This window comes from Zootoca vivipara, chromosome 1, assembly GCF_963506605.1.
Source record: "Zootoca vivipara chromosome 1, rZooViv1.1, whole genome shotgun sequence".
Classification (NCBI taxonomy): Eukaryota; Metazoa; Chordata; class Lepidosauria; order Squamata; family Lacertidae; genus Zootoca; species Zootoca vivipara.
The window spans coordinates 49,756,642-49,779,428 of NC_083276.1; the positions used below are offsets into that span (position 1 = coordinate 49,756,642).

At 40.6% G+C, this 22,787-nt stretch overlaps 1 protein-coding gene across 6 annotated transcripts in view; it reads left to right on the top strand.

Moving 5' to 3' along the window:
* The window catches only part of AMBRA1 (autophagy and beclin 1 regulator 1), a 148,257-nt gene that overhangs the window by 88,457 nt on the left and 37,013 nt on the right, over positions 1-22,787 (top strand). For all 6 annotated transcript variants that reach the window (XM_035115335.2, XM_035115345.2, XM_035115325.2 and 3 more), the window contains 3 exons: positions 8,178-8,288; positions 11,806-11,994; positions 13,029-13,183. In XM_035115335.2, the coding sequence (XP_034971226.1) occupies positions 8,178-8,288; positions 11,806-11,994; positions 13,029-13,183 (455 nt within the window). The remainder of the gene's footprint in view (positions 1-8,177; positions 8,289-11,805; positions 11,995-13,028; positions 13,184-22,787) is intronic.

Consider the following 22,787-nt stretch of genomic DNA (forward strand, 5'->3'; position numbering starts at 1 on the left):
AATAGTTACATTTGCTCTATGGAATAGTTCTCTCACACAGTGCTTGATATTCTTCTTTGACAGATATAATACTTTGTGGGAGAGAGCGCTCTCACAATAATTTGGTGAGATTAGAACATTAACATAAATATTTTGGACTCTGTTATCTTGAGCCATTGACCCTACAGCAGGAAAATGAAGCAGTTCTATAAAGATGGTTTGTCAGTGATGATCTCTATAGTTAGTTAAAGATTGTACAGCAAGCTTCCCTTATTAGTAGTCAGGAAAGCAGGAAAGAATAGCTACCGTGATTGCTCTCCAGTTGTTTCCTACAAGAAGAAACTATACAAATTAAAGTTTACTAGAAGAAGGCTAGTCCCTTTGTCCTGCACTGCAAGGCTTGTCATGTGAAGCATTTAGGATTAGCAGGCATATTTCATGCTCTGAAAAGTCAGAAAGAAGGAAGAGAGAGCTTTACACAAAGAACTGCCTGCCAGGCATAGATCTTGCTCTGTTTTTGTGCAAAGTATAAACAGTGATGTGTAGACTAAAAACCAGATTTCTACAGCATTTAATGAAGATGGAAAAGTAACCAGGCAGTGAGTTCAAGGGGTTGAACAACAGAGAACAGCCTTTTATATGAGAGGCTCTGTAACAACGTACAGATCAGTTTTCTGAGAACCTGCCAGTTCAGAGGGATTTCAGAAGCCCACAGAAGAACTTCACTTCTTTGCTTTCACCTATGTTGAAAAGGTGAATAAAGGAGACTTGTGAACCTGTGCTCCTGTTAAGTGCTAGATGAGCTAGGCAAATATAAATGTCTTTAATTTTGTTTGCAGTTAGTATGAACCCATTGTTCTTAACCTTGAACTGCAGGATAACATAATCTTATTCATTTTCCATTGTTGTCTATATCTTGTGATGTGGGAAAGGGTGGCTAAATGTGATGTGGCTAAATGGGACAGTGTATCTGGGTGGTGAGCCCTTCCAGGAACTCAGATTGTAGTATAACACATGCCTTCTTGCTTATATTGTTTCATGGAATTGAAGCTGATTTAAGGATACTGCATTTTTGTAGCATTCAAACACTATATTGTGGTGGTAGGAGCTGATGGGAACTGTAACATAGAACATATGGAGGGCATCCGGTTGGGGGAGACAGCTCTGGAACTATGTGAACCTTGCAGACAACCATCAGTAGTGCAGGTAAATGAAATTGCTACAAGCAACAGTTTGTTTTTCCATACTTGCAAGATAAAGCATGTCTTAACACTACTCCATCTACTGAATAGATGACTTGCTTGTATCTAAAGCTGAAACTGGCCATAACTGCAGTTTTCGGAAGGCTTCAGATTTTGCCCAAGGCCAGTGGATTTGCAACTAAAGTGAAGCTGATGAGGGCTTGAGACTCTTTGGCTTCAGCTCTTGTAGAAGTTGTATTCTTTGCAGGTCAAGCATTCATGCAGTGCAGTGATGTGGAAAACGTTCTTGAAAATTTTCCAATGCTTTTATTTTTCTCCGGAAATTTTCCCACCTCATAAGGTCATTAGTAGCAATGAATGGATGCTAGCTGCAAATATGATACCAGTCAAGCATAACAAATTCAAATGTTTTTAGATTTGTTTAGTTAATACAAGTGAAATAAACAAGCTAAGTTAGGTCACATTCTGGGGCATCAGATAAATTTTCACTGAAAACCAAAAACTTTCTAATGCGAATTACCCTAATTTGCATAGTAAAAAATTCTAGAAGCCCACACCACTGCTTGTGTGCTAGACTGCAAATTAATACCAAAAAGGAGTTACATCTTCCCTATCCATTACATGTGAACTATATTTCACACAAGTGCCTTCCAATGCATAAGCCCTTAATATGTTGATACTTGTTTATGTGCTGAACAAATAGTGTGTGCTCCCTCCCTGAAATAATTCAGCTTCTGGTCATAGTGGTTGATAACCTTTGCGAAGCTAATTCTGAGCAAGATACTATGTTCAGTTGCCTGGCATACATGGTTGACAGAGAACTTAATTTTGGCAACCATATATGTTTCAGTTCTAAGAAATTCACCTTTCCTTTATAGCAGGCTTCCTCAAACTCTGCCCTCCAGATGTTTTTGGCCTACAACTCCCATTATCCCTAGCTAGCAGGACCAGTGGTCAGGGATGATGGGAATTGTAGCCTCAAAACATCTGGAGGGCCGAGTTTAAGGAAGCCTGCTTTATAGCCTTCCCAATGTGATTTTATGGTGAGTCTCTTAAACACGATAGCTTTTCTACACAGCACTTCTGCATGGGGAAAAAGCCTGTACGATTTTCACATTGTGGCTGCACATGATAGATCTACATGTAACTTTTATTCTTTTGTTCTTTTTTACAAGCAGGTACTTGCAGTTTAGCAAAACAGTGCCGTTTGAGGTAACCTTTGGTGCTCAGTGCCGCCAGTGCATGGCAAATGCCACAGTAGCATATGAGATGCTGCAGAAGAGATGAATCTATACCTGTTAAACTACAGGCAAATAATTGTGGCCTGGCACTTATAGAAAGATCCTTGAAGGCACCATTGCAAAATCAAGGTGTATGGCAGTGATGAATCGGACGGTGGGGGGGCTGCACTCCCGAACAATGGTAGGGACGGTGTGTGTATGAAATGGCTGGTGGATATTTAAAGGAGTACATGGCAACGCCAAAAATATGCTCTTTATATGAAGTCCATGTTTTATGAGCACTGTTGTCCCATTTGTACTAAAACAGATAGAATCATCATGTCCCGTGATCAAACACAGCCAGTTGTTCATATCACTAAATTCTTTCCTGATGTATCAAGAAACAAGATTAGGATTAGACCAATAGCAAATACAATTGCAGCAGAACGCATTGTACAAAGAGCTAACAATTAATGGAATAGAATTCTGGAAAACAATGCAGCACTATGAATACTCTGGAGAAGTGTTGAAGAGCCTACAATTTGCTTATGGAAAACCAATGTTGCAAATAAAATAAAATTAGTTGCATTCAGTAGGTCCCATCACAAATCATTGCCAAATGAAAACAGAAAAACATCTTCATCTAAATTGAAATCTATGCAATAGCAGTTTTAGGAAAAACATATCTTTTTGAAAACTGTTCTTGCCAGACAAGTTAAAATCTATCATTCAATATTCTGGCAAATCCTTCAAACCTAGAAGCAGGGAAGAGCACACTGATTAACTTATTCTTTTGTTTCTTGTCTCAAGATCCTACTGAGGAACAGGTTATGTAACAAGAAACAGCCTGTGTAATTGTTTGAAAATTTGATTTTTCCTTGTGTGAAGCTTCTGACTGCCAAATAGTATTCCCCAACCTAATGTTTTCTAAAATGTGCCACCTTTTGGGTAATTGAACATGCCTGCACCATTTGCTGCATGTCCCAGAGTTAGGTTTTCATTCCCTAATCCTTTATAAGGCTGCTCTCAACATATCAGTTAGGGCCAACAGCCTTTTGAAATGGCTGTGTGACTGTAATCAGGGGTATATATGTACTGTTCAGGGAGCCCTGTTCAGGGAGGCTTTTAATGTTTAATAGATTACTGTGTTTTATTTTTCTGTTGGAAGCCGCCCAGAGTGGCTGGGGAAACCCAGCCAGATGGGCGGGATATAAATAATAAATTATTATTATTATTATTATTATTATTATTACTGTGTGTATATATATTCATATAAAGTGAAAAACTAGTTAAAAGAAAAAATAAATTGGAAACAAACATCAGCAGACCGTTGTGGGGGATGTATTTAATACACAAGCCGGTTTTAAAATACCTAACTTGATCTGAGTGACAGTTAAGCAAAGTTTAATCGAGCTTTTCCAAAGTAAGAGAAAGTAGCAATTTTTCTGAGTAATTCTTTTATTGGCATTGATAAGTTTTTGCTAGGAGAACAATGCTGCACAAAGTCTTCCAAATTCTCTGTACTTGTGAATAATGTTGGTTACCCTTGTAAGTTGTGTGATGGTGAGAGGGGGGATTTATATATGGACATAATACTAAAGCATGGCATTATATTACATGAACAAGCATAGGACATATCACCTGTACTTCAGAGGCACCAATAACAGTATATTTAAAACTAAAAATGTGCGTCTTTGGCAAGACTGTATTTTTTAAAGCCATGCTTTCCCCAATCTGGGAGATATTTTTTTTTGTCCGTAGACTTGCATCACCTTCCACTTCCAATAATAATTTAACATGATTATATTTGGATTAAGCCTTTGCTATTTTGCATAAACCATATTCCCAGGTAATTAATTGGAAAATCTATTCATCGGATTTTATATTCGGGTATTTTTTCTTTCACAGACCTACCCATTTGGGTTTGTAAAATTTATAAACCGAGAGACTTCACTAAAATCCTTAATCAAAATTAATAACTTTTAAAGTGAATTATCACTATTAGTTACAAATAATGCTACATAGTCTGTGAATAAGTTGATTTTACATTCCTCGAATCCTACTTTAACCCCCTTAATTGTTTACCGGTAATACATTTTGTGGCTTCAGTTAAGGATGCAATACAATAATGGAGTGGGAGCAGCCCTGTTGTGTTTCTGTTTTTAAATACAATATATTTAAGTTGAAGACAGGAGTGCCTGGCGTGCTATGGTCCATGGGGTCACGAAGAGTCGGACATGACTAAACGACTTAACATCAACAAAATATTTAAGTTTATCTCATTAACAGAAACAAAACCTCCTGATTTGCATAGATTATCCTAACTCTTGTGGAAAAAGTTGCACCTAAACCAATATTTTTAGATATTTATTAATAAAGATATTTTTAAAAAAATCAGAGCTAAAGGCTCAGTTTACTGTTGCTGTCAAATGAGCCTTCCTTCAGAGGAAGTGCAGCCCCATCATATTGGTTGGATATAACAGATCCTAATGTACTATATTTTACAAATGGACTTTCCATTGCACTCCTGAAGTTTAATTTTTGGAATAGTCAAACTGTCAAAATCTTCAAATAGCAGAAAATTGTCATAGAAGCAAGTTGTCAAAGGAAGCTACTCCTCTCTCTGCTGCCCCCGCCCCTACTTTTCTTTCTAAAATGCTTCTTCACCTTAGACGTGGCTAAGAAAAAAATGCATAGACCTTTTTACCATGACGGCCCAGATTGCTAAACCAAAAGCAAAGTATTCTTGGAATACTTTGGATCAGAGTTCTCTTTGGATCAGAATGTCCATTCTTTACCATCACTTGGCTGTTCCAAAGGCACACCATCTGGGCTGGTCCAAGTTTATATACATGCACATGTGATGTATCACTCAAATGTTGTCGATTCCACAATATGCTTCAAAAGCACACATCTAAATGATGGATGGATGAGTTGCATGAAGGCATTACGCAACAGGGTGACCACAACCCCATTTTGTTGTTGAAGTGCTGATTTCCTCCCATGACTCTTCTGTCATATGTTGACTGAGGGCTGTTGGAGAAGGAGGGGTACTGCAGAAAGGATTTATCTTCATTTCTGTCATCCCCCAGTGTTTATTATCCAGTGATAGACAGACGCAGGAAAGTTGCCAATCAAACCCACGTTTACTGCATTTCAATTGCCCTTCAGCTTCCACTTCAGCATTTTGAAATCTAAATAATCTTTGAATAGAGGTTGTGATTTTTCCCCCAGCAGTGGCAAGGAGCAGACCATTGAGCTTTCATCAGTGCTAAAATACTTCTACTGGTCACTTTAAGTTAGGAATGGTTGACGCTAGAGGTCTTTGGACTACAGCTCTAATCATTTCTGACTATTGGCCATACTAATGGGGTTTCGAATACAAGAGCACCTGAAGGGCCACAGGTTCCTATCCTTGCTTTATATAGTTGCAATTAATATTTTATCCCATTGATTTCTGCTAACAGTCCACGTAGCCTCTAAGGTACTGGGGCAGGAAGCAACGTGTCTGAGTAAAATGATGTTAACTTCTTATGTTTGCTCAGCAATGTTTGGTTCTTACATTTACTTTACCTGCATATCCTACAAATGCTACTGAAATTACTATACAGACCCTGAAATTACTATACAGACCAAGCAGTGTATTGCGGAGAACAGGTCTGATGTGGCAGAGTGCACATTATGAAAGCCCTTATTTTTGCTAGGACATATTCCTGGAACTTATTGTGGAATTATGTGGCTGCCCAAAATTGACTAGTTCATGCAAAAGGGCTGATAGATGTATTTTAAAAATCTCCCTCTTCAATTCATTGTCTCTCTTTCCTCCTGGCTTTCTTTTTCATTTGTTTTATATATATATATATATATATATATATATAGAGAGAGAGAGAGAGAGAGAGAGAGAGAGAGAGAGAGAGAGAGAGAGAGATTAGAGTTCCCCCTCCCTGTGCCTTTCTTTCTCAGTACTCTGCTTCTTGCTAGGTTTTGATAAGCAGAGGCCAAAAGGAGAGAAGAATGGAAAGAACATAGACAACTAGGCCTGTTCACCTTGTATGCTTTCATGCCTAGCAGTGCATAGCAAACTTGAATCATCTGCCAAAACAATTGGACTGTCTGGCATGTAGCACAATCTGAATTACCTGGATTTTTTTTTGTTCAGCATTGGAGTTGCAAATTCTCCTGTAGCTTCCTTCAAAGAATATAGCGATTGAAATATAATGTTCACAATGTTTTAGCTAACGGCAGGCTTCATATGATCTAAGGGGGCAATTCAAACTGCCAGCTGGCATCATCAGGGCTGAATGGAGAGGGGTAGATGGGCAGAAAGTGGTGGAGAGTGGAAGGGAAAAAAATAATTGCTTCTCCAGCTCCCAGGCTGATGCAGTCAGATGTTGGTATCAGGACCAGCAAATCCTCTGCTGGCAGAGCCCCACAAACACCCCTTTTAGAGGGGCTTCCAACCAACCCTGCTGAATACCAGTTCTGATAACCACGGGAAGGGAGAGTGTTGTTGCACCGTTGCTCTCAAGTCCTACTTGTGTGTTTCCCATACGTATCCGGTAGGCCACTGAGAAAGCAGGAAGGCTCCAGAAGGCTCTTCTCATGTTTGGGCAAGCGCTTTGGAACACTGCTCAGTGATGAAACTGGGCAGGGCTAGAAGGATCACCTCTCCCTCATCCAAACACCATTCTGCATGGTAAATTTGGGTGGGGTGGGGTCTATTGCTCTGTCTGACAGACATGGCACTGCCTCTTCTCCTCGCCTCAAAATTCTCCTTTTCCACATCGCCTTTAGCTTTATCACATTTATGTTTATTTTCAGCTGCAACCGATCTTTGAAAAATAAATGTAACTATCTTTTCCCATATTCTTCTCAACACTTGACTCTTACACCTTTTGCATTCCCCATTGTCTTATTTTAGATTGTAAACTCCTTGAAGACAGAGACCTGACTATTTTTGCCCATGTATTTTTGCCTATTTTGACCATTCTAGGTTAAAGCATTAGGTAGTGTATCTGTATGGACAGAAAACTTAGAAAGTTATGCTTCCTTGGCACTAGGGATGACACTGTTGGAACCTTGAAGTTTCCAAGATGGCAGAGATATTGGCTGGCTTAGATGGCAGTCTGTGTCAGGGAGGAACCTTTTAGAGTGAATATATGCTTGGATCATAACACAGCAGCATATTGGCACAGGCACAGATTGATTGTGCTATGAAACAATAAAAATAAAAGACTTTGGAATACATGCCCTGTAGAAACTTGGATGGCACCAATAATTTGTTCTTTAGCCTGGGTTTTTGTCTGGGTAACATTCTTGGATATTGCTTCTGTTGGCTTTACAGATGGATTTAATGTGTTTTTTGTATTGATGCTGTATTAGATTTTTTATTTTATAAATTATTTAAATAAAATAAATTCACTGACATGTTATCTTCATCTTAGTGCAAGGTTATGTATTATAGTTACTGGTTTTTGCAATTTTTCAGTATTTTTCACAATTCCAGGGTGAATACAACTCTGTAGTCCTGATGATTTATTGTTGTTTACCATTTAAAGTTTCCTAATGATGTTATCATTTGACTGGCTTTTTAGATGCATCTTTCTTATTTCTTTGGCTTTCATGCATCCTCTGACTTGCTTCTTTGATTTTGCTAAGGAGTCAAAAAACCTTTGGACTCTGAAGACTTCATCCCTTCCAGCTGGTGTGTTTTGATTGCTTTGTTTACTAAATCAATCGCTCAGCTTCACTAATCTTCTTTTCGTTTTGTCCCTAGGGGCGGTGATTGGAGATGGGCAGTCTGCTGTAGCGAGTAATATTGCCAACACCACCTACCGGCTTCAGTGGTGGGATTTCACCAAATTTGACTTACCTGAAATAAGCAATGGTAAGCTGGAAAGGGAGCTGAATTGCAAAGGCAACTTGTGAAGCAGGAGGAGAGGGAGATTGCCATTCTGCCAATGACAAACCCATTGTTCATAGAGACATAGCATACATAATCCTTTATAATTTCAATTGTTAACTGGATTTTGAATAGAATTTTGACAAATTCTCCTCTTGAACATGTTAAGGTGAGAGGGCAGCTTCTGCAGATTGTAAAACACCACTCAAGCTTTAGGCAGCTCACCTTTACACAGCACTTGGCAGCAAGCTGTAGTTCTTCCTCATGATCTCCGTGCAGTCTTGGAGTTCTTCATTTTGTTTTTTACCTCAGTGATCAGTGCACTTGATGCCCGTGGGGTATAATCACAACTTCAGCTGGGTGCCTGTGGTGCAACTAGCAGTTTTTTTATAAAAAAAGTGTATGCGCTTGTACCAAGTCAGACCACTAGTCTATCTAGTGATGTGTATATTGACTGGCAGCAGCTGGCCAACATTTCAGATGGGATTTTTTTCTCGGCCCTCTGGAAATACCAGGATTTGAACCTGGCATATTCTGTATTTAATGCATTGGCCACAACATTGAGCTGCTGCTGCTGCTCTAGTACCATTTGGTGCCAAAGGGGTCAACCCCCCCCCCCAAGTAATAACAGCTAGTCGGGGATTAATGCTGACATCATGATGCCATGATGCAATTTATCCAGTCAACTTTGATTAAACTGCAGTGTTGCTGAAGGCAAATAAAGCCAATAGTTTGTGTCATTTAAGGAAATTGACTCAGCAGAAGACTTGGCAGTGTGCTTGCTCCCTGTCTTTGGGAGCCACATACTGCTGCACCACCACACTGACACTCCCCACTCCTCAGCGGATCCATGTAAATCAGATGAGGAGGATCTCATCACTTCCTCCCTGCTCATGAAATGATCCATTTGATGGCTGAGGATGTGGGGTGATTTGCATCCCCAATGAAGTGCTGAGCTGGGTGTAGAGGTTTAACCCTAATCTGGTTACTAGATGACAGGTGGGGAACTTTTTTGGCTTCATGGGTTTGATCTTGTCAAAATTCCTTCCATGGCTTAGCAAAGCACCTTTTGAAACATCCTCTCCTCTGGAAGAGTGTTTTAACTGCATGCTTGCAATGGAAGTGAGATAATTGTTTTAAAACAGTAAAACATCCTTTGAAGCAGCCTCCCATCACCACTCTGCCTTCTAGGAAGTTCCTGTTTCAAATGGTGTTTTACATTGCTGCTCCTTTAAGCAGGTGGCAGCAGTGGTGTCAACTCCAATGCCAGCTCCCTCCCTTCCCCCAATTTAAAGAAAAAGGCAAAGGACTTTAATTTCTGCTCAAAGGTTGGTGTGTGGAGATTAAATCCTGCTGCCTGCTGTTCCCTGCTGGTAAAAAGAATAAAACAATAAAACTATCAATAAAAGAATAACTATTAAAAACATTCAAAAAATAATTACAAACCAGTGATAAACTGAAAACCAGATTAAAGCACATGTCAACATTCTCCATGTCTGGATATGCTTCCCTAAGCAAAAATGTTTTTAGCAGGCTTTGAAAAGAGTACAGTGGAGGTGTCTGCCTGATGTATCAGTAGGCAAGAACTTCAGAAGTCAGTTAACAGCAGTACCTCTAGAAAATCTTAGTATAAAACAGGAGACAAACCAGAAAAAGTGCGGCCTCTAACAAGTACGCAAAATGTGTTTTATTTCATAATTGAGGGTTGTTCTTGTTGTTTTACAATCAAGTGGTATATAGATTTTATGAAACAGATAAAGTAAAATAATAATTGCACTAAAAGTAGCAGGTACGGAATAGCAGCACAGAGGTTCACCTTCATGGACACTTACAATTTGGTGGCAGTAATCTTGCTGAAAAATTAGCATATGTCACAGCAGCTTTGTAATAGGAGCGGCTGTCAGAAGACTCAAGTCGTAGACTTTAAAAAGCTGATGTGACTCACAGCTAATCATGACTGCTAGATTCATGCTTTCTGAATTCAGGAAAGCTAGATATAGGCTTGAACAGAGTGAGAATGGATTTTGGTATAAATAAAACAGACCTCTTTTGAGAAGAGAAACATGTATCTATTTAGCAGCCATATCATAAAATGTCATCCTATCATGTGCTTATTTTCCTAACACTGGAGTGAATAGTATATGTCCTTTCCCTTTAACATGGGATTCTTAGTCAGATGAGTTGAATATGTGATCTTGTCTTCCATGGAGCAGTTTAAATTAAAGCCTTTTAAATTCTCTTAAGGCTTTCAGGATGGGGGAGGGGAATTGGCAATTTCAGAATTTGGATTTTGACTCCAATTCCAATAAACATAGTGCAGTCCATGCCTTCTAAGATATTAAGGTGGTCAGTGTTACACATGATTGGTTGCATGTGCACCATATTAAGTTTTAAGTGGTGAACATGTAGCTAATGCTACTTTGAGGCCATCATTCAACTAGTAGCTAGAAATCCTGTCTCTCATGTTAACATAAGTCAAGGTTTAATTGAGAATCAATAGTGGTTATTTGATAAATGTGTCTCCTGCTAATGCACCATACAACAGATTGAAAACAACCCAATTAGAAATGAACATAGCTCCCACAATCCCCTGGGCTTTATGTCTCAATCAGCACGTCAGGGTAACTGTGAGGAGTGGTAGTGGTGGGAATGGCAGAAATCCCCGTGTGTGTTCACCACTTATTCTCTTCCCTATCACTTGCAAGAGAAGAGGAGAGTAGATTTTCTGAAGGGTGAGCACTGGTGGAGATGGCCATGGGGTGCAGAAGACTTTAGAGGGTTGTAATACTCATTTCAGTTAGGTTTTTCAAATCCCTAATGTTATTCTCTGAGCCTGAACTTGGAGAAGTTCACAGACATCGCTAGGTAAAAGTGGCAGCAATTGGCTGAGGTTTGGATGTTGAAGGAGAAAGAAATGAGTGTGTTTAACTTAAGAGACATGACAAACCTGTATGCGGTGGTACCAAAACGGGCTTTCTCACATAACATGTTAGTATGTTCATTTACTACCTACGTATGTAATTCCAATACTACCAAAAGAATTTCTTGGCTTCTCCTGCATTGGTCACAGATGCCCACAAATTCTTAAATGTGCCAATTTGTCATCATTCTGCCCTTCATTGCATTGTCATAGCAACGACTGCAATTGGTATTATGCAATACTATAAGGAGAGTAACGAGGCAAGAAATGCTTTTATATTATTATTGTCAGATCTAATGCTTTTAATTTTCAGCTTTGTGAACAGCTATTTCTCAGGGACCAAAGTGCTTCATTCATGCTTGGTTCTAAGAGTGCATGGATCTCCATTCCTCACGTTTGCCATCTTCTTCTTGAGAGATATTGTAATCCAGCAAGACAAGTAATGCCTCTGAACAGCTTTAGGAAAGCCCATGTTCCAGAGTTTTTTTTTTTTGTATAAAATGCAGTGTTTTTTTATGGGTGGATTTTCTATTCTCCCTTATTTCCAGCTGAAATTATTGATCCTTCTTTTTTCTTTTTCAGCCTCTGTGAATGTGCTTGTTCAGAACTGCAAGATATACAATGATGCCAGTTGTGATATTTCTGCAGACGGGCAGCTCCTGGCAGCCTTCATTCCTAGTAGTCAACGGGGCTTTCCTGATGAGGGAATACTGGCAGTATATTCCCTAGCACCACATAACTTGGGCGAGATGCTGTACACAAAGCGATTTGGTAAGAGCTCATTGATGGGTCAAGTGGTTTGGGGTGGGGGTGGGGAGTCAGGGTTTTAATACTTGGATACACTTCAAAATGAAAATGTCATGTTCCCGAGATCAAACTGATAAAAAAGTAGATTTCATACATCACAGCAAACCATAAACCATGACCTACCTTGAGCACGAGTACATACTACTGAATCACTTCTGTTTCTCTAGACCTTTCCTGAAGTTCAGAACAACAAACCGCAAGCCCTGGCTTTCTGTGAACCGGAATATGCTCTACCTAAACAATGGGAGATTGCTTTAGAGTCCATATAAAATGTTTCTTTAGATTTAAAATTGAGATTGATTCTGCAAAAAGGCATTGTCTAATTCAGATAGGTGCTGGAAATGCAATGTTGAGACACATGTTGTGATCCTGTAGGAGGAAATTGAGGGTGGCGAGTTCTGAAGTTGTAGTCACCTCCAATTTTGTATTGGCAAAATCCTTGAAATTTGTAGGTGTTTATGTACTTCTAAATTATATTCCTCTAGTATGGGGATCAACAAAAGGATGGCAAGAATGGATCTTATATGCCCTAATGATCACTAAGAGACTTGTATTATGAGTCTGGAAGGATAAATATCTGCCACCTCTAATGCAATGTATTGATGACCTTAATACCCTTTGTACATTTTAGTGTACTTTCTATAAACACCGACTTTGCTCGGATACATATTTGGACAGCATTCATTGAACTTCGCGTATAAACTAAGGTGGATGTATTTATGTTTAAATGTTTTGTTAATGTGAGCTGCTGGGTTTTCCTCCCCTCCCTGTATTTTTTGCCTTTTTGTTTTCTATTTCTTTTGTCTTTAATGGTTCTGCAATAAAAAATAAGCTCCTTGCAGATTATCAACTGTTAATCTTGTATGGTTGTTTTTACAAGGATTCATAGAGTGAATTTGTTACAGCCCCAGTTGCAGAAATTGACATGAAGGAAGGTGGAAATCATCACACAGGTTCCTAAGTGAAGAAAGCAAATATGTATTTCTGTTTATCTCTAGGTCCCAATGCTATTTCTGTGAGCCTGTCCCCAATGGGCAGGTATGTCATGGTAGGACTGGCATCCCGTCGCATCCTCTTGCACCCTTCCACAGAACATATGGTGGCTCAGGTCTTCAGGCTGCAGCAGCCACATGGCGGAGAGACCTCAATGAGGGTAAGTAGTACACTATTTCTTTGCTTCTCCAGCTATTTATCGCCATGTCTGTGTTATTGTTTCATTGTCTTACAACTAGGCATGTTTACGTGGAAGCAAATACTACTATGTTGTGTAAGGCAGTGGATCCCAGCCTTAGTTATGTTTTTAGTTTTCACTGTCCAGTGTCTTAGTTCCACATAATATGCAGCGGCGGAGCTGCCTGGAGCAAGGGGTGGGGTATGGAGGGCGCCTTCCACGTGCCACAGCTCAGGGTTAGGAGAGGGGCGGGGAAGCTGCTGCCCACTCTCCTCCTACTCTTTGCCACCAGGTTAGGCTTGACCCCGCAGCGGAGCTTCTGCAGCCAGGCCACGGCCGAGGAAAGCAGACAGCAGCTTTGCCACCCACTCTCCCCCTGCTCTCCACCGCCGGGTCAGGGGGAGGCAGTGCTGCTGCAGCTGGACGTGCCTCGCCGCGGCCAAGGTAGGATGTTCTCCACCGCCGGGTCAGAAGTGACCTAGCGGCAGAGCTGCTGCCATCAGACATGAGGTGTGCCTGCTCTCCTCTCCTGGGTCAGGCCTCACCCGGAGGCGGAGCTGTGCCAGGCATAAGCACCAGAGCCAAACATAGCTGCCAAGTCTCCCGCTGAAAAATGTGGGATCAGCAGCGGCGCGGCACCGGAAGTTGCGTAGAAGCAACTTCCAGGGCCACTCTTCCCATGTGTGGGCACCGGAAATCAGGCAGAGCGGCACTGGAAGTCTCTTCTACGCATGCTCGGTGGTCATCTTGGTGGTGGCCGCATGGTGGTGGCCATCTTGGCCACCAGGCATGCATAGAAGCGATTTCCAGTGCTGGCGCTGCTCGATTTCCGGTGCCCACACATCGGAAGAGCGGCACCCAAAATGGAGGCTCCCTGGCAAGTAGGAAATCCGGGGGATTTCCGGGATTTTTATCCATTCGGGAGAACAGAGGGAAACAGATTAAAATCTGGGGGTATCCCGTGAAAAACTGGATACTTGGCAGCTCAGCAGCCAAAGCGCAGCTCCTTTGGCACAGAGCCAGGCTCAGATGAAGAAGCCTGCGGTGGGGATGCCTGTTTCTTCCCCCTCTCAAAATTGTGCCCAGGACCACGGCACCCACGGCACCCCACATGTTATGCCTCTGATAGTAGGTACCACTGTGGAAAAAAGAGTTTTCTAAACCAAATAGCATTAAAAGGCTATATAACTTGAAAATGTGTAGGTTACCAGGTAAGCATTTGATGATGTTTGTTTGTTAAGTATTTATTTCTTGTCTTGCTTCCATCATGGAACCCAAGGTGGTGTGTATATGTTGTTCCAAAGTAGTAGCCCATCCAGGCACTGGCCACACAAAGTCCTGCATAGCTTCAGCAAGGTAGTGGTCTCATTTGCCTTCAGACCATATTGTAGGGCCATTAGTTTTATCTAATGGTAATGCTCTGTGTCTCGTTATACCAGTGGTCTGCTTGGTCCAGTCTGAATGGGGGCAATTATAGAGCAAGGAATCCATCTTGACCATGGATTACTCAATGGCATTTGATAAATCATTATCATTCAGCCTTAGTTATCCTTCAGTAAAATAGAAAAAAATCCACTTCTGAATATATAATGTGATTTATAAATGAATAATATTTATTTAGTCCGAACATAAATTAGAAGGGTATTATCTGCTTTAAGATTTCCTATTTGCAACCAATGTTGCTTTCATCATCTGGGAACCAGTAAACATAGATTGTGAGCCCTTCAGTGTCAGGGAACCACATCTCAATATAATTGCTACTTGCCCTGAGCTCTTTAGATAAAGGAAGCTGTAAATCTAACTACAGCTCTTCTCTGAACAGACCAATTGATTAAATTGGGAATTGCCTGAACTTTTAAAATGCTATTCTGAACAAAGTTTCCTATATTATTTATGGGTTAATCAGCCCAGGCATGCATTATCATTTTGACCTGGGGATTAAACAGCGTCTCCAGGAATATACAAGTGACTCCTCAAAGATAAGTTGAGAAAGAATAAGAATGTTGTGTGTTAATGCTTGTATATACACAGTATATTCCCCTGCACACAAAAACAGTTAGGGTGGGCAGAGTGGGAGGAGGCAAGCAGATTGAGAATGCCCCGCAGGAAAGGCGCTGCCTCTCCAGTTGGGCGCGGCAATCGAAGATATCTCTTCCCAACGTGCCTTTCCCGTGGGGCATTCTCAGTCTGCTTGACTCCTCCCACTCTGCCCGCCCTACAGACAGTTGCCAGCAAGGGAACAGCTGATAGGCAGCCTGTTAGATGCGTAGGGCTGTTAGCCCCTGGGCAATCCCCCCCCCCAAAAAATTCAACAAGTCAGGGCAATTTCCCACCATTTTCTTAATTTGGAGTCCCCCAAAATAGGGGGCATCCTATACATGGGGGCGTCCAATACACAGAAAAATACGGTACATATTGCTTCGGATGTGTGGCATTATTCCGAACTAAAGACTTGCCTAAATCAAGTGTTCATCACCAGTCCCTGAAAAACCAGAAGAGAACAGATTGCAACCTGGGAAAGGAAATTTAACCCATTTAGATTAAATAAAGACCCTCTTGAGAGTCCCATGGACTGCAAGAAGATCAAACCTATCCATTCTTAAGGAAATCAGCCCTGAGTGCTCACTGGAAGGACAGATCGTGAAGCTTAGGCTCCAATACTTTGGCCACCTCATGAGAAGAGAAGACTCCCTGGAAAAGACCCTGATGTTGGGAAAGATTGAGGGCACTAGGAGAAGGGGACGACAGAGGACGAGATGGTTGGACAGTGTTCTCGAAGCTACGAACATGAGTTTGACCAAACTGCGGGAGGCAGTGCAAGACAGGAGTGCCTGGCGTGCTATGGTCCATGGGGTCACGAAGAGTCGGACACGACTAAACAACTAAACAACAACAACAAAGACCCTGGTAGGGGGTGGACTGAAATAGTTCCTGAAACATCTTAGTTATTTAGTGTTCACTTTTTTTGAGAGAGAAAGGAAGAGCCCTTTCTGTCAGTGGCCTCATTCACACATAATGCTAAGCCAAGTTTAATGTTATGTTTGAACCCAAGTTTCTTGTCCTTTTCCCCCACCCCCCACAAAATGATATAAGAACCAAACTTTGGTTAAAGTTTGTGGCTTGTTTGGATTAAGACAAATGAGAAGCCTGAGTTTGAACGTAACACTCAGCCAAACTGTGGTTTAGGTTTGGGTAGCACAGGAGAAGGAGGAGAGAAGTGAAGTGACTGATTTTTTTAACTGGGCACTAGCATGCTCCTTATTCACACAAAGACATACCTTGGGGTGGCATTATGTGAGGACCAGGTTGTTGCTTACTCAAAATCAGCCATTGCTTTGGCTTTTCTCCTTTTCAGGCTGATCCTGATCAGTCATGTGTATGATTTCACAGTGCTTCATAACCAGATTTGACTATATCCTGTTAATTTGTTATAAATATTTATTACCCACTGTTCATAAAAAATCAAAGGACAAGGTACAATAAAAATAAACATATAATTATATTTAAAATAAAGAATAAAACAGAAAGGTTAAAAGACTACAGCATCAATTACGGAGGGGAAAACTCACATTCAGCCATCCTTAAAAGTGTTAAAAGGTGAGCCCAGCTTGTTGCCATTGAGTGGAAAACAAGCTGATTTTAAGCAAGGACAGTGATTCCTGGACTTGTCATGTTGGCCAGTCAGGAATGTGATGAAGTCACTGAAGGCAGAAAGAGAATTCGGAACAGTGCTTCCTCAACAAATATATACTTTGTCTACTTTTGCAGTGGTTTCCCAAAAATTACCCCTATTTTAATCTCAGTCTAGTTCTGACCTCCGGCTGGCTGGCAGCTGCACATTTCGGAATAGATTCCAGAATTAGAATTGCATAACTGATAAAGCAAGAAAAAACGTTTTTCCCTAGTGCTCAATGTCTCTTCTGAACTTTTCATCTATTTTAGCAGCATTGTTCCTACCATAAATTTAGCTCTTTGGGGAAATGCAGAGAACATACCAGCTTCTTACGTTCTGGTTAACTGCTTAGATTTCACTCTTGGTTCTATTGTAAGTTTGCAAACTGTTAAAAATGCAGAGAAATTAGTACTTTAGAAATGCTCGCTTAATGATTTAACAAAGTCTGGGGCAGATCTCAGTGTTGTTGCCAAGGAAGAAACTGCTGCTTGTGACTGTTATTTGAACCTCGAAGTAGCTTTCCCATTTCCAGCTATTTGATTTCATTAATCTTATGATCTTTTCCATGTAAGTATAGATAAGATCCTAACATCCTAACTCACGTATTGTGGAATAATTTTAGAGGAGCAACCTGAAGATAAGATTATTCAGTGAAAATTGTCTTCACAGACTTTACTATAAATTAATCTCTTTGTAGATCTGTGACGAGCATGATTCCCGTAGATTAATTATTCAAATAACCTGTTGTATTCAGCCTCAATTATCATTTTGAGGTTTTTTTCATTGATTCTTATCTAGTTTCATTTTTATTATGAGTTTAGCATTCAATTTTATTGGTCACTTTCAATCTCTCTTGAGAGCTTCTTGTTTCTGGCATGTCTCAAAAATTTAATTAGTATGCACATACTAATACCCACACCAGTTTACAATTACAGTCATACCTCGGTTTAAGTACGCTTCGGTTTGAATACTTTCAGTTTAAGTACTCCGTGGACCCGTCTGGAACGGATTAATCCACTTTCCATTACTTTCAATGGGAAAGTTCGCTTCAGGTTAAGTACGCTTCAGGTTAAGTACAGACTTCCGGAACCAATTGTGTACTTAAACCAAGGTACCACTGTAACTGTGGAAGTTGTGCTGCTCATTCTTTCCTCCAGACCTTTTTGAACAGATAATCAGACTATACTTGTGGAACTCCAGTTAATCTGCTGTAATACCTGATTATGCTTTGGGAAACCACACTTAAACAATGTTGTGTGCACCTTCATGCTAACTCCTTCAAGTCTAATGGTAATGTGGATTTGTTCTTTATCTCTTGCTCTAAAGGTTACATGAGAATTTGATTAGGAAGTAACATACAGTGGTACTCCTAGTTATGAACTTAATTCGTTCCGGAGGTCCATTCTTAACCTGAAACTGTTCTTAACTAGAGGCGTGCTTTCGCTAATGGGGTCTCTGCTGCACGGCTGGCACACAATTTCCGTTCTCATCCTGGGGCAAAGTTCTCAACTCGAGGTAACTTACAGGTTAGCGGAGTTTGTAACCTGAAGCGTTTGTAACCTGAGGCGTTTGTAACTCGAAGTACCACTGTATTAGTTCCCCACCACTACCAGTATACATTTGGCTTCTGGTCTTTTCCAGCCTAGTACTGTCTATTCTTTAAAAATGTTAAGAGTATTTACTTCCACTAATATAATGTTCCTCTTCCTCTTTGTACGTATGATGAACTAAAAAGTTAAATACAATTGGTTCCAAATTTAGGGACCTCTGTTTCTGTTTGTTGGCTCATTTATTAAAATCTCATGTTTGTGACTGTTTCAAGTCCGGGGAAATTTGAATGACGTTTCTAGTTTTCATGGTATCAAGTGTTTCTCTGAAGTTTTTTTCCTGCTTCATTAATTTCCCTCTGTCACTTTGTAATCAAAGACCTGACAAACAATTGGGAACACAATAAAACTGCAGTTTATTTTTTAATGATCACCTTTGAGCTCAACAATAAAAGTGCATAAATTGATAATTGGCATACCTTCTTAACTGATGAGTTTTGAATGTAACTGTGTACTTTCAAGCTTTGTAATAAAACCGCAATATTAATTAAGGTTGTTTTTCAAATGTTTGCTTGTTGATCATGGTACTATAGCCTGAATAGGTAAGCCAATCATTTGGTGGGGCCACAATGTGGTTTTGGCATGTAGGGGGATTTTGGGTCTATTGCACATTCATTATTTGTATTTTATGAGGTTTAAATTCTACAGTCATGAAATAAGTCATGTAGGTCTGAAATGTGTTGGCTGTTGGTGGGATAACTGAGAGACCATATTTTGTTATATTCGGGCAGGGTGCAAAGAGGGATTTGGACTAGTTTGCTTCTTCTGTTTTCCGTACTCAGTTACAGAGCTTCCTTCCCTTTGAAATTGCCGGAATCCTGAGCATCTTTCAGAAAAAAATATTGTAAGATGTAATTCTTTGGGGCTGGATTTCAGTACTAGGGTTAAGCTTGCAGGAAGGTTAGAGTTTTAGTGTGTTGTAATAGGCTTTAAATTGCTCCCTGCATGAAGCGTTGAAAGGGGTTGAGGTATAAATATAGGAAGTCAAACTTGCAGCTAATCTTGGCACAGATGTACTCTATTGTTGGAACTGAATTTATCTGAAAGGCCAAACACCATGTCCTGATTCAATTCAGGTTAAAGTATTTTAACTTAATGTAGCAATGGGGAACCTCCAGCCCACAGGCCAAATTGGCCTGGCAGGGGAACTAATTTGGCCTGTCAGTTTGTTTTCACCAAACCATGCCTATTTGCCCCACACCTGATATCATCTGTGACACCAGGTTTGTGGAAGTTTAAAATGTGCAGTTGGGAGCCTTAACATGCACGTCCAGTTGTTCCCTGGCAAGTAGGAGTTGCATTTGGCACCTTTTAAGTTTGGTGCCAAAGACAAGTCCATCTTAAGATCAAACCAAAGGAAGGTTTTTTTTCCTTTGAAGTGACTGCTTGAACTCAGGCCCAGGCTGCAAAGGAATGTGCTGCTGATCCTTTCCTTTGAAGTTGAGTCACTTGACAGTCAGGACAACCCTGTCCACCAGTTAAAGTGGCCCAGGGAGGCAAAGAGAGCTCAGGATCTGCCCCAACAACTGTTTTGCCAGTGGTTGTTGGGTGTTCCCCAATTGTAGCTCAGGAAAAGCTAGGCAAGAAAAATAATTTGTGAAGTATTTGGGAGGAATTCAATGTGAAGCCCTTCTAGTTGTTCCCTCAGAGCAAGCATTTCAGCTTGCCAAATGGAGCAGCCCCCTCTTTCCTCCCCCTGTGTGCTGTTCCAGGGTAGTGGATTCTTTTAAAACTCTCCCCAGAACCCATTTTGATATACAATGGGGGCAGGGGAGCACCATTGCGCAAGTTTAAGTCCAGGCTGGGGGGGAGGCAGGAGAACCCCCAGAAATGCTTGCCCTGCAGAACGATCAACATAGTGCAGTGTTGAATTCAACCCAAAAACATTTCAAGCGCTGAAAGCAACTGGATTTTAGAATGACACATATCAAGAGATATAGTAAACCCCTTCCTATGAAATGCATGCCATGATCATTTGGGCGGTGTGAGAGACTTTTATCATAGAGTATGTGGTCTGTGCGCAGAAGGTTCCATTTTCAATATTTGACATCTGCCATAGCAGGGCAGGGAAAGGTCTCTTTCTGCCTGAGACCACAGAGATGCTTCCCTACTGCTTCCCATTAGTGTGAATTAGGTGGACCAAATGGTCTAACCTAAGGCAGCTTAATATGTCTAAATTATAAAAGTGCTATCCTGTAAGGTGCTATAAGTCTGTGTCTTGCAGCCACAAGCTAGCATGATTATTCTAGAATAGGTAAAGGTAAAGGGACCCCTGACCATTAGGTCCAGTCGTGACCGACTCTGGGGTTGCGCGCTCATCTCGCATTATTGGCCGAGGGAGCCGGCGTATAGCTTCCAGGTCATGTGGCCAGCATGACAAAGCCACTTCTGGCGAACCAGAGCAGCACATGGAAACGCCGTTTACCTTCCCGCTGTAGCGGTTCCTATTTATCTACTTGCATTTTGACGTGCTTTCGAACTGCTAGAATACAATGGTATATTTTATAGGACTACCTGAGTGTATATGATATACTATATGCTTTGCATGTAGAACATCCCAGCTTCACTTCCCTGCATCTCCAGTTAATGAAAATAAGGTCAGATAGCAGGTCTGTAAAAGACCTTTGGAGAGCTGCTGCTTTATACCTTGCACAATATCCTGTTTGCTTAATATTGAGAGTCGGATATTTGCATAGGAAGGTGATATAGGAAGGATGATCTATGTTTTCATAGTATATCCTTAGAGAAAATTCAGAAGTGAACTGAAGAATTAGTTACTATAATTATTATTTCTGTAGTGCTGTAATTTATTTTTTAGAATTGGTTTATTTTTATTTATTTATTTTCCAAGAGGAATGAATGTAAAATTTTCTCTTCTATTAATAAAAGAGGATTTGCTACAGCTAAGCTGCAACAAATGCTCAAGCTTAAGGTAATTTGATCAGAACTACGCAGACAGCAGGAGGAAGAAAGTTGGGAAGAAATGACCATGAACACTTAGCCACCTGTGAAATAGCCTGCATATAACATTGTCTCAGAATCTGAATGTTTCTCACCCTTAAAAATAAAATAAGAACAATTTCTCAATACTGTATATTTATATTTTCCTCTAAGGAGCTCAAGGTGCTAGAGATAGGGTGGGGAGATATGTTGCCTGTTCCCTTTGCACAAAATGATCTGTGTAATGTAAAAAAACAACAACACCCCAACATTTCCAGCTGCTGCCACCATCCTAGCAATGGGGTAGAAAAGGCTGGAAACACTATGTGTGCACTTTTGTCTACCTGCATGTTTATGTGTGTATGACTGTGTATCTGAGAAAGAGAGAGAAGAGAGTACAGTATATGCATGTGGATATACATTTGCTGCACCAACCACTGGCATGTGACCATGGAAGGCTGTCTGATCATAAATGCATCCCTCAGGTTGAAAAAGGTTTGCTACCCCTGTGCTGGAGAATGGGAAGATTTTTCAGGCAACCTAAATGTACATAGCCCTGGTTGCTTTCAGCTTGTTCAGATTGGAAGAACACTTGGGGAAAGCATTCATATATGGTCTCACATGCTTTTTGGGGGGCACCATGAAAAGCATAATAAATTCCCTGCTTTTAAACCCAGTTGAACATTGTTTACCACCATCGTCCTGCCTATGGGTTAAATTATGTGCCATGCCAATGCAGAAAGCTTCTAAATCCCAACAAGGACCCTGTTATATCTCAAAGGAGTTTTAAAAGGAGCAAATTTATTTGCGCAAAGAAAGAATAGTGAAACAGATCCCCCCCTTTATTTTGTGTTTATAAGAAGTGGGGTGATGGCAGAATCTATGAATAAGTTAAAGCAAGAAAGAGAGAAAGAAGACAGATAATGAGGCTTCAAGGAACACTTGCCTTTATTCCGCTTGAAATTCTAGTATAATTTTTTGCTGTAATGGAGGTACTACTCATTTACAAGATACTAATCAATCTTATTAAATGCAGTCAAATGAAACTAAATTCATATTGAGAAAGGTACCGTTGAGAAACTCCGTATTTGTGGCTGTTGGCTTGTTTATGTTGAATCATAGGTAGTCCATCTGGAAGATTTTGGAGAGAGGTGCTGAATCTAGTAGACAGCTTTCTGGGGCTTTAGGACAGACAGACAGATAGACACCCTGTTCAGCAGATGCCCCTACTCCACAAATCATTGGCTAGGAGGCTATGTCCAAATTTATAGGCATGCTAACCATCCTAAGCACCAGAGTGAGTCCTGGATTTAGAGCATCCCAAGAAAGTGGCCCAGGTATCATAAGAAATTATAACTAGATTCAA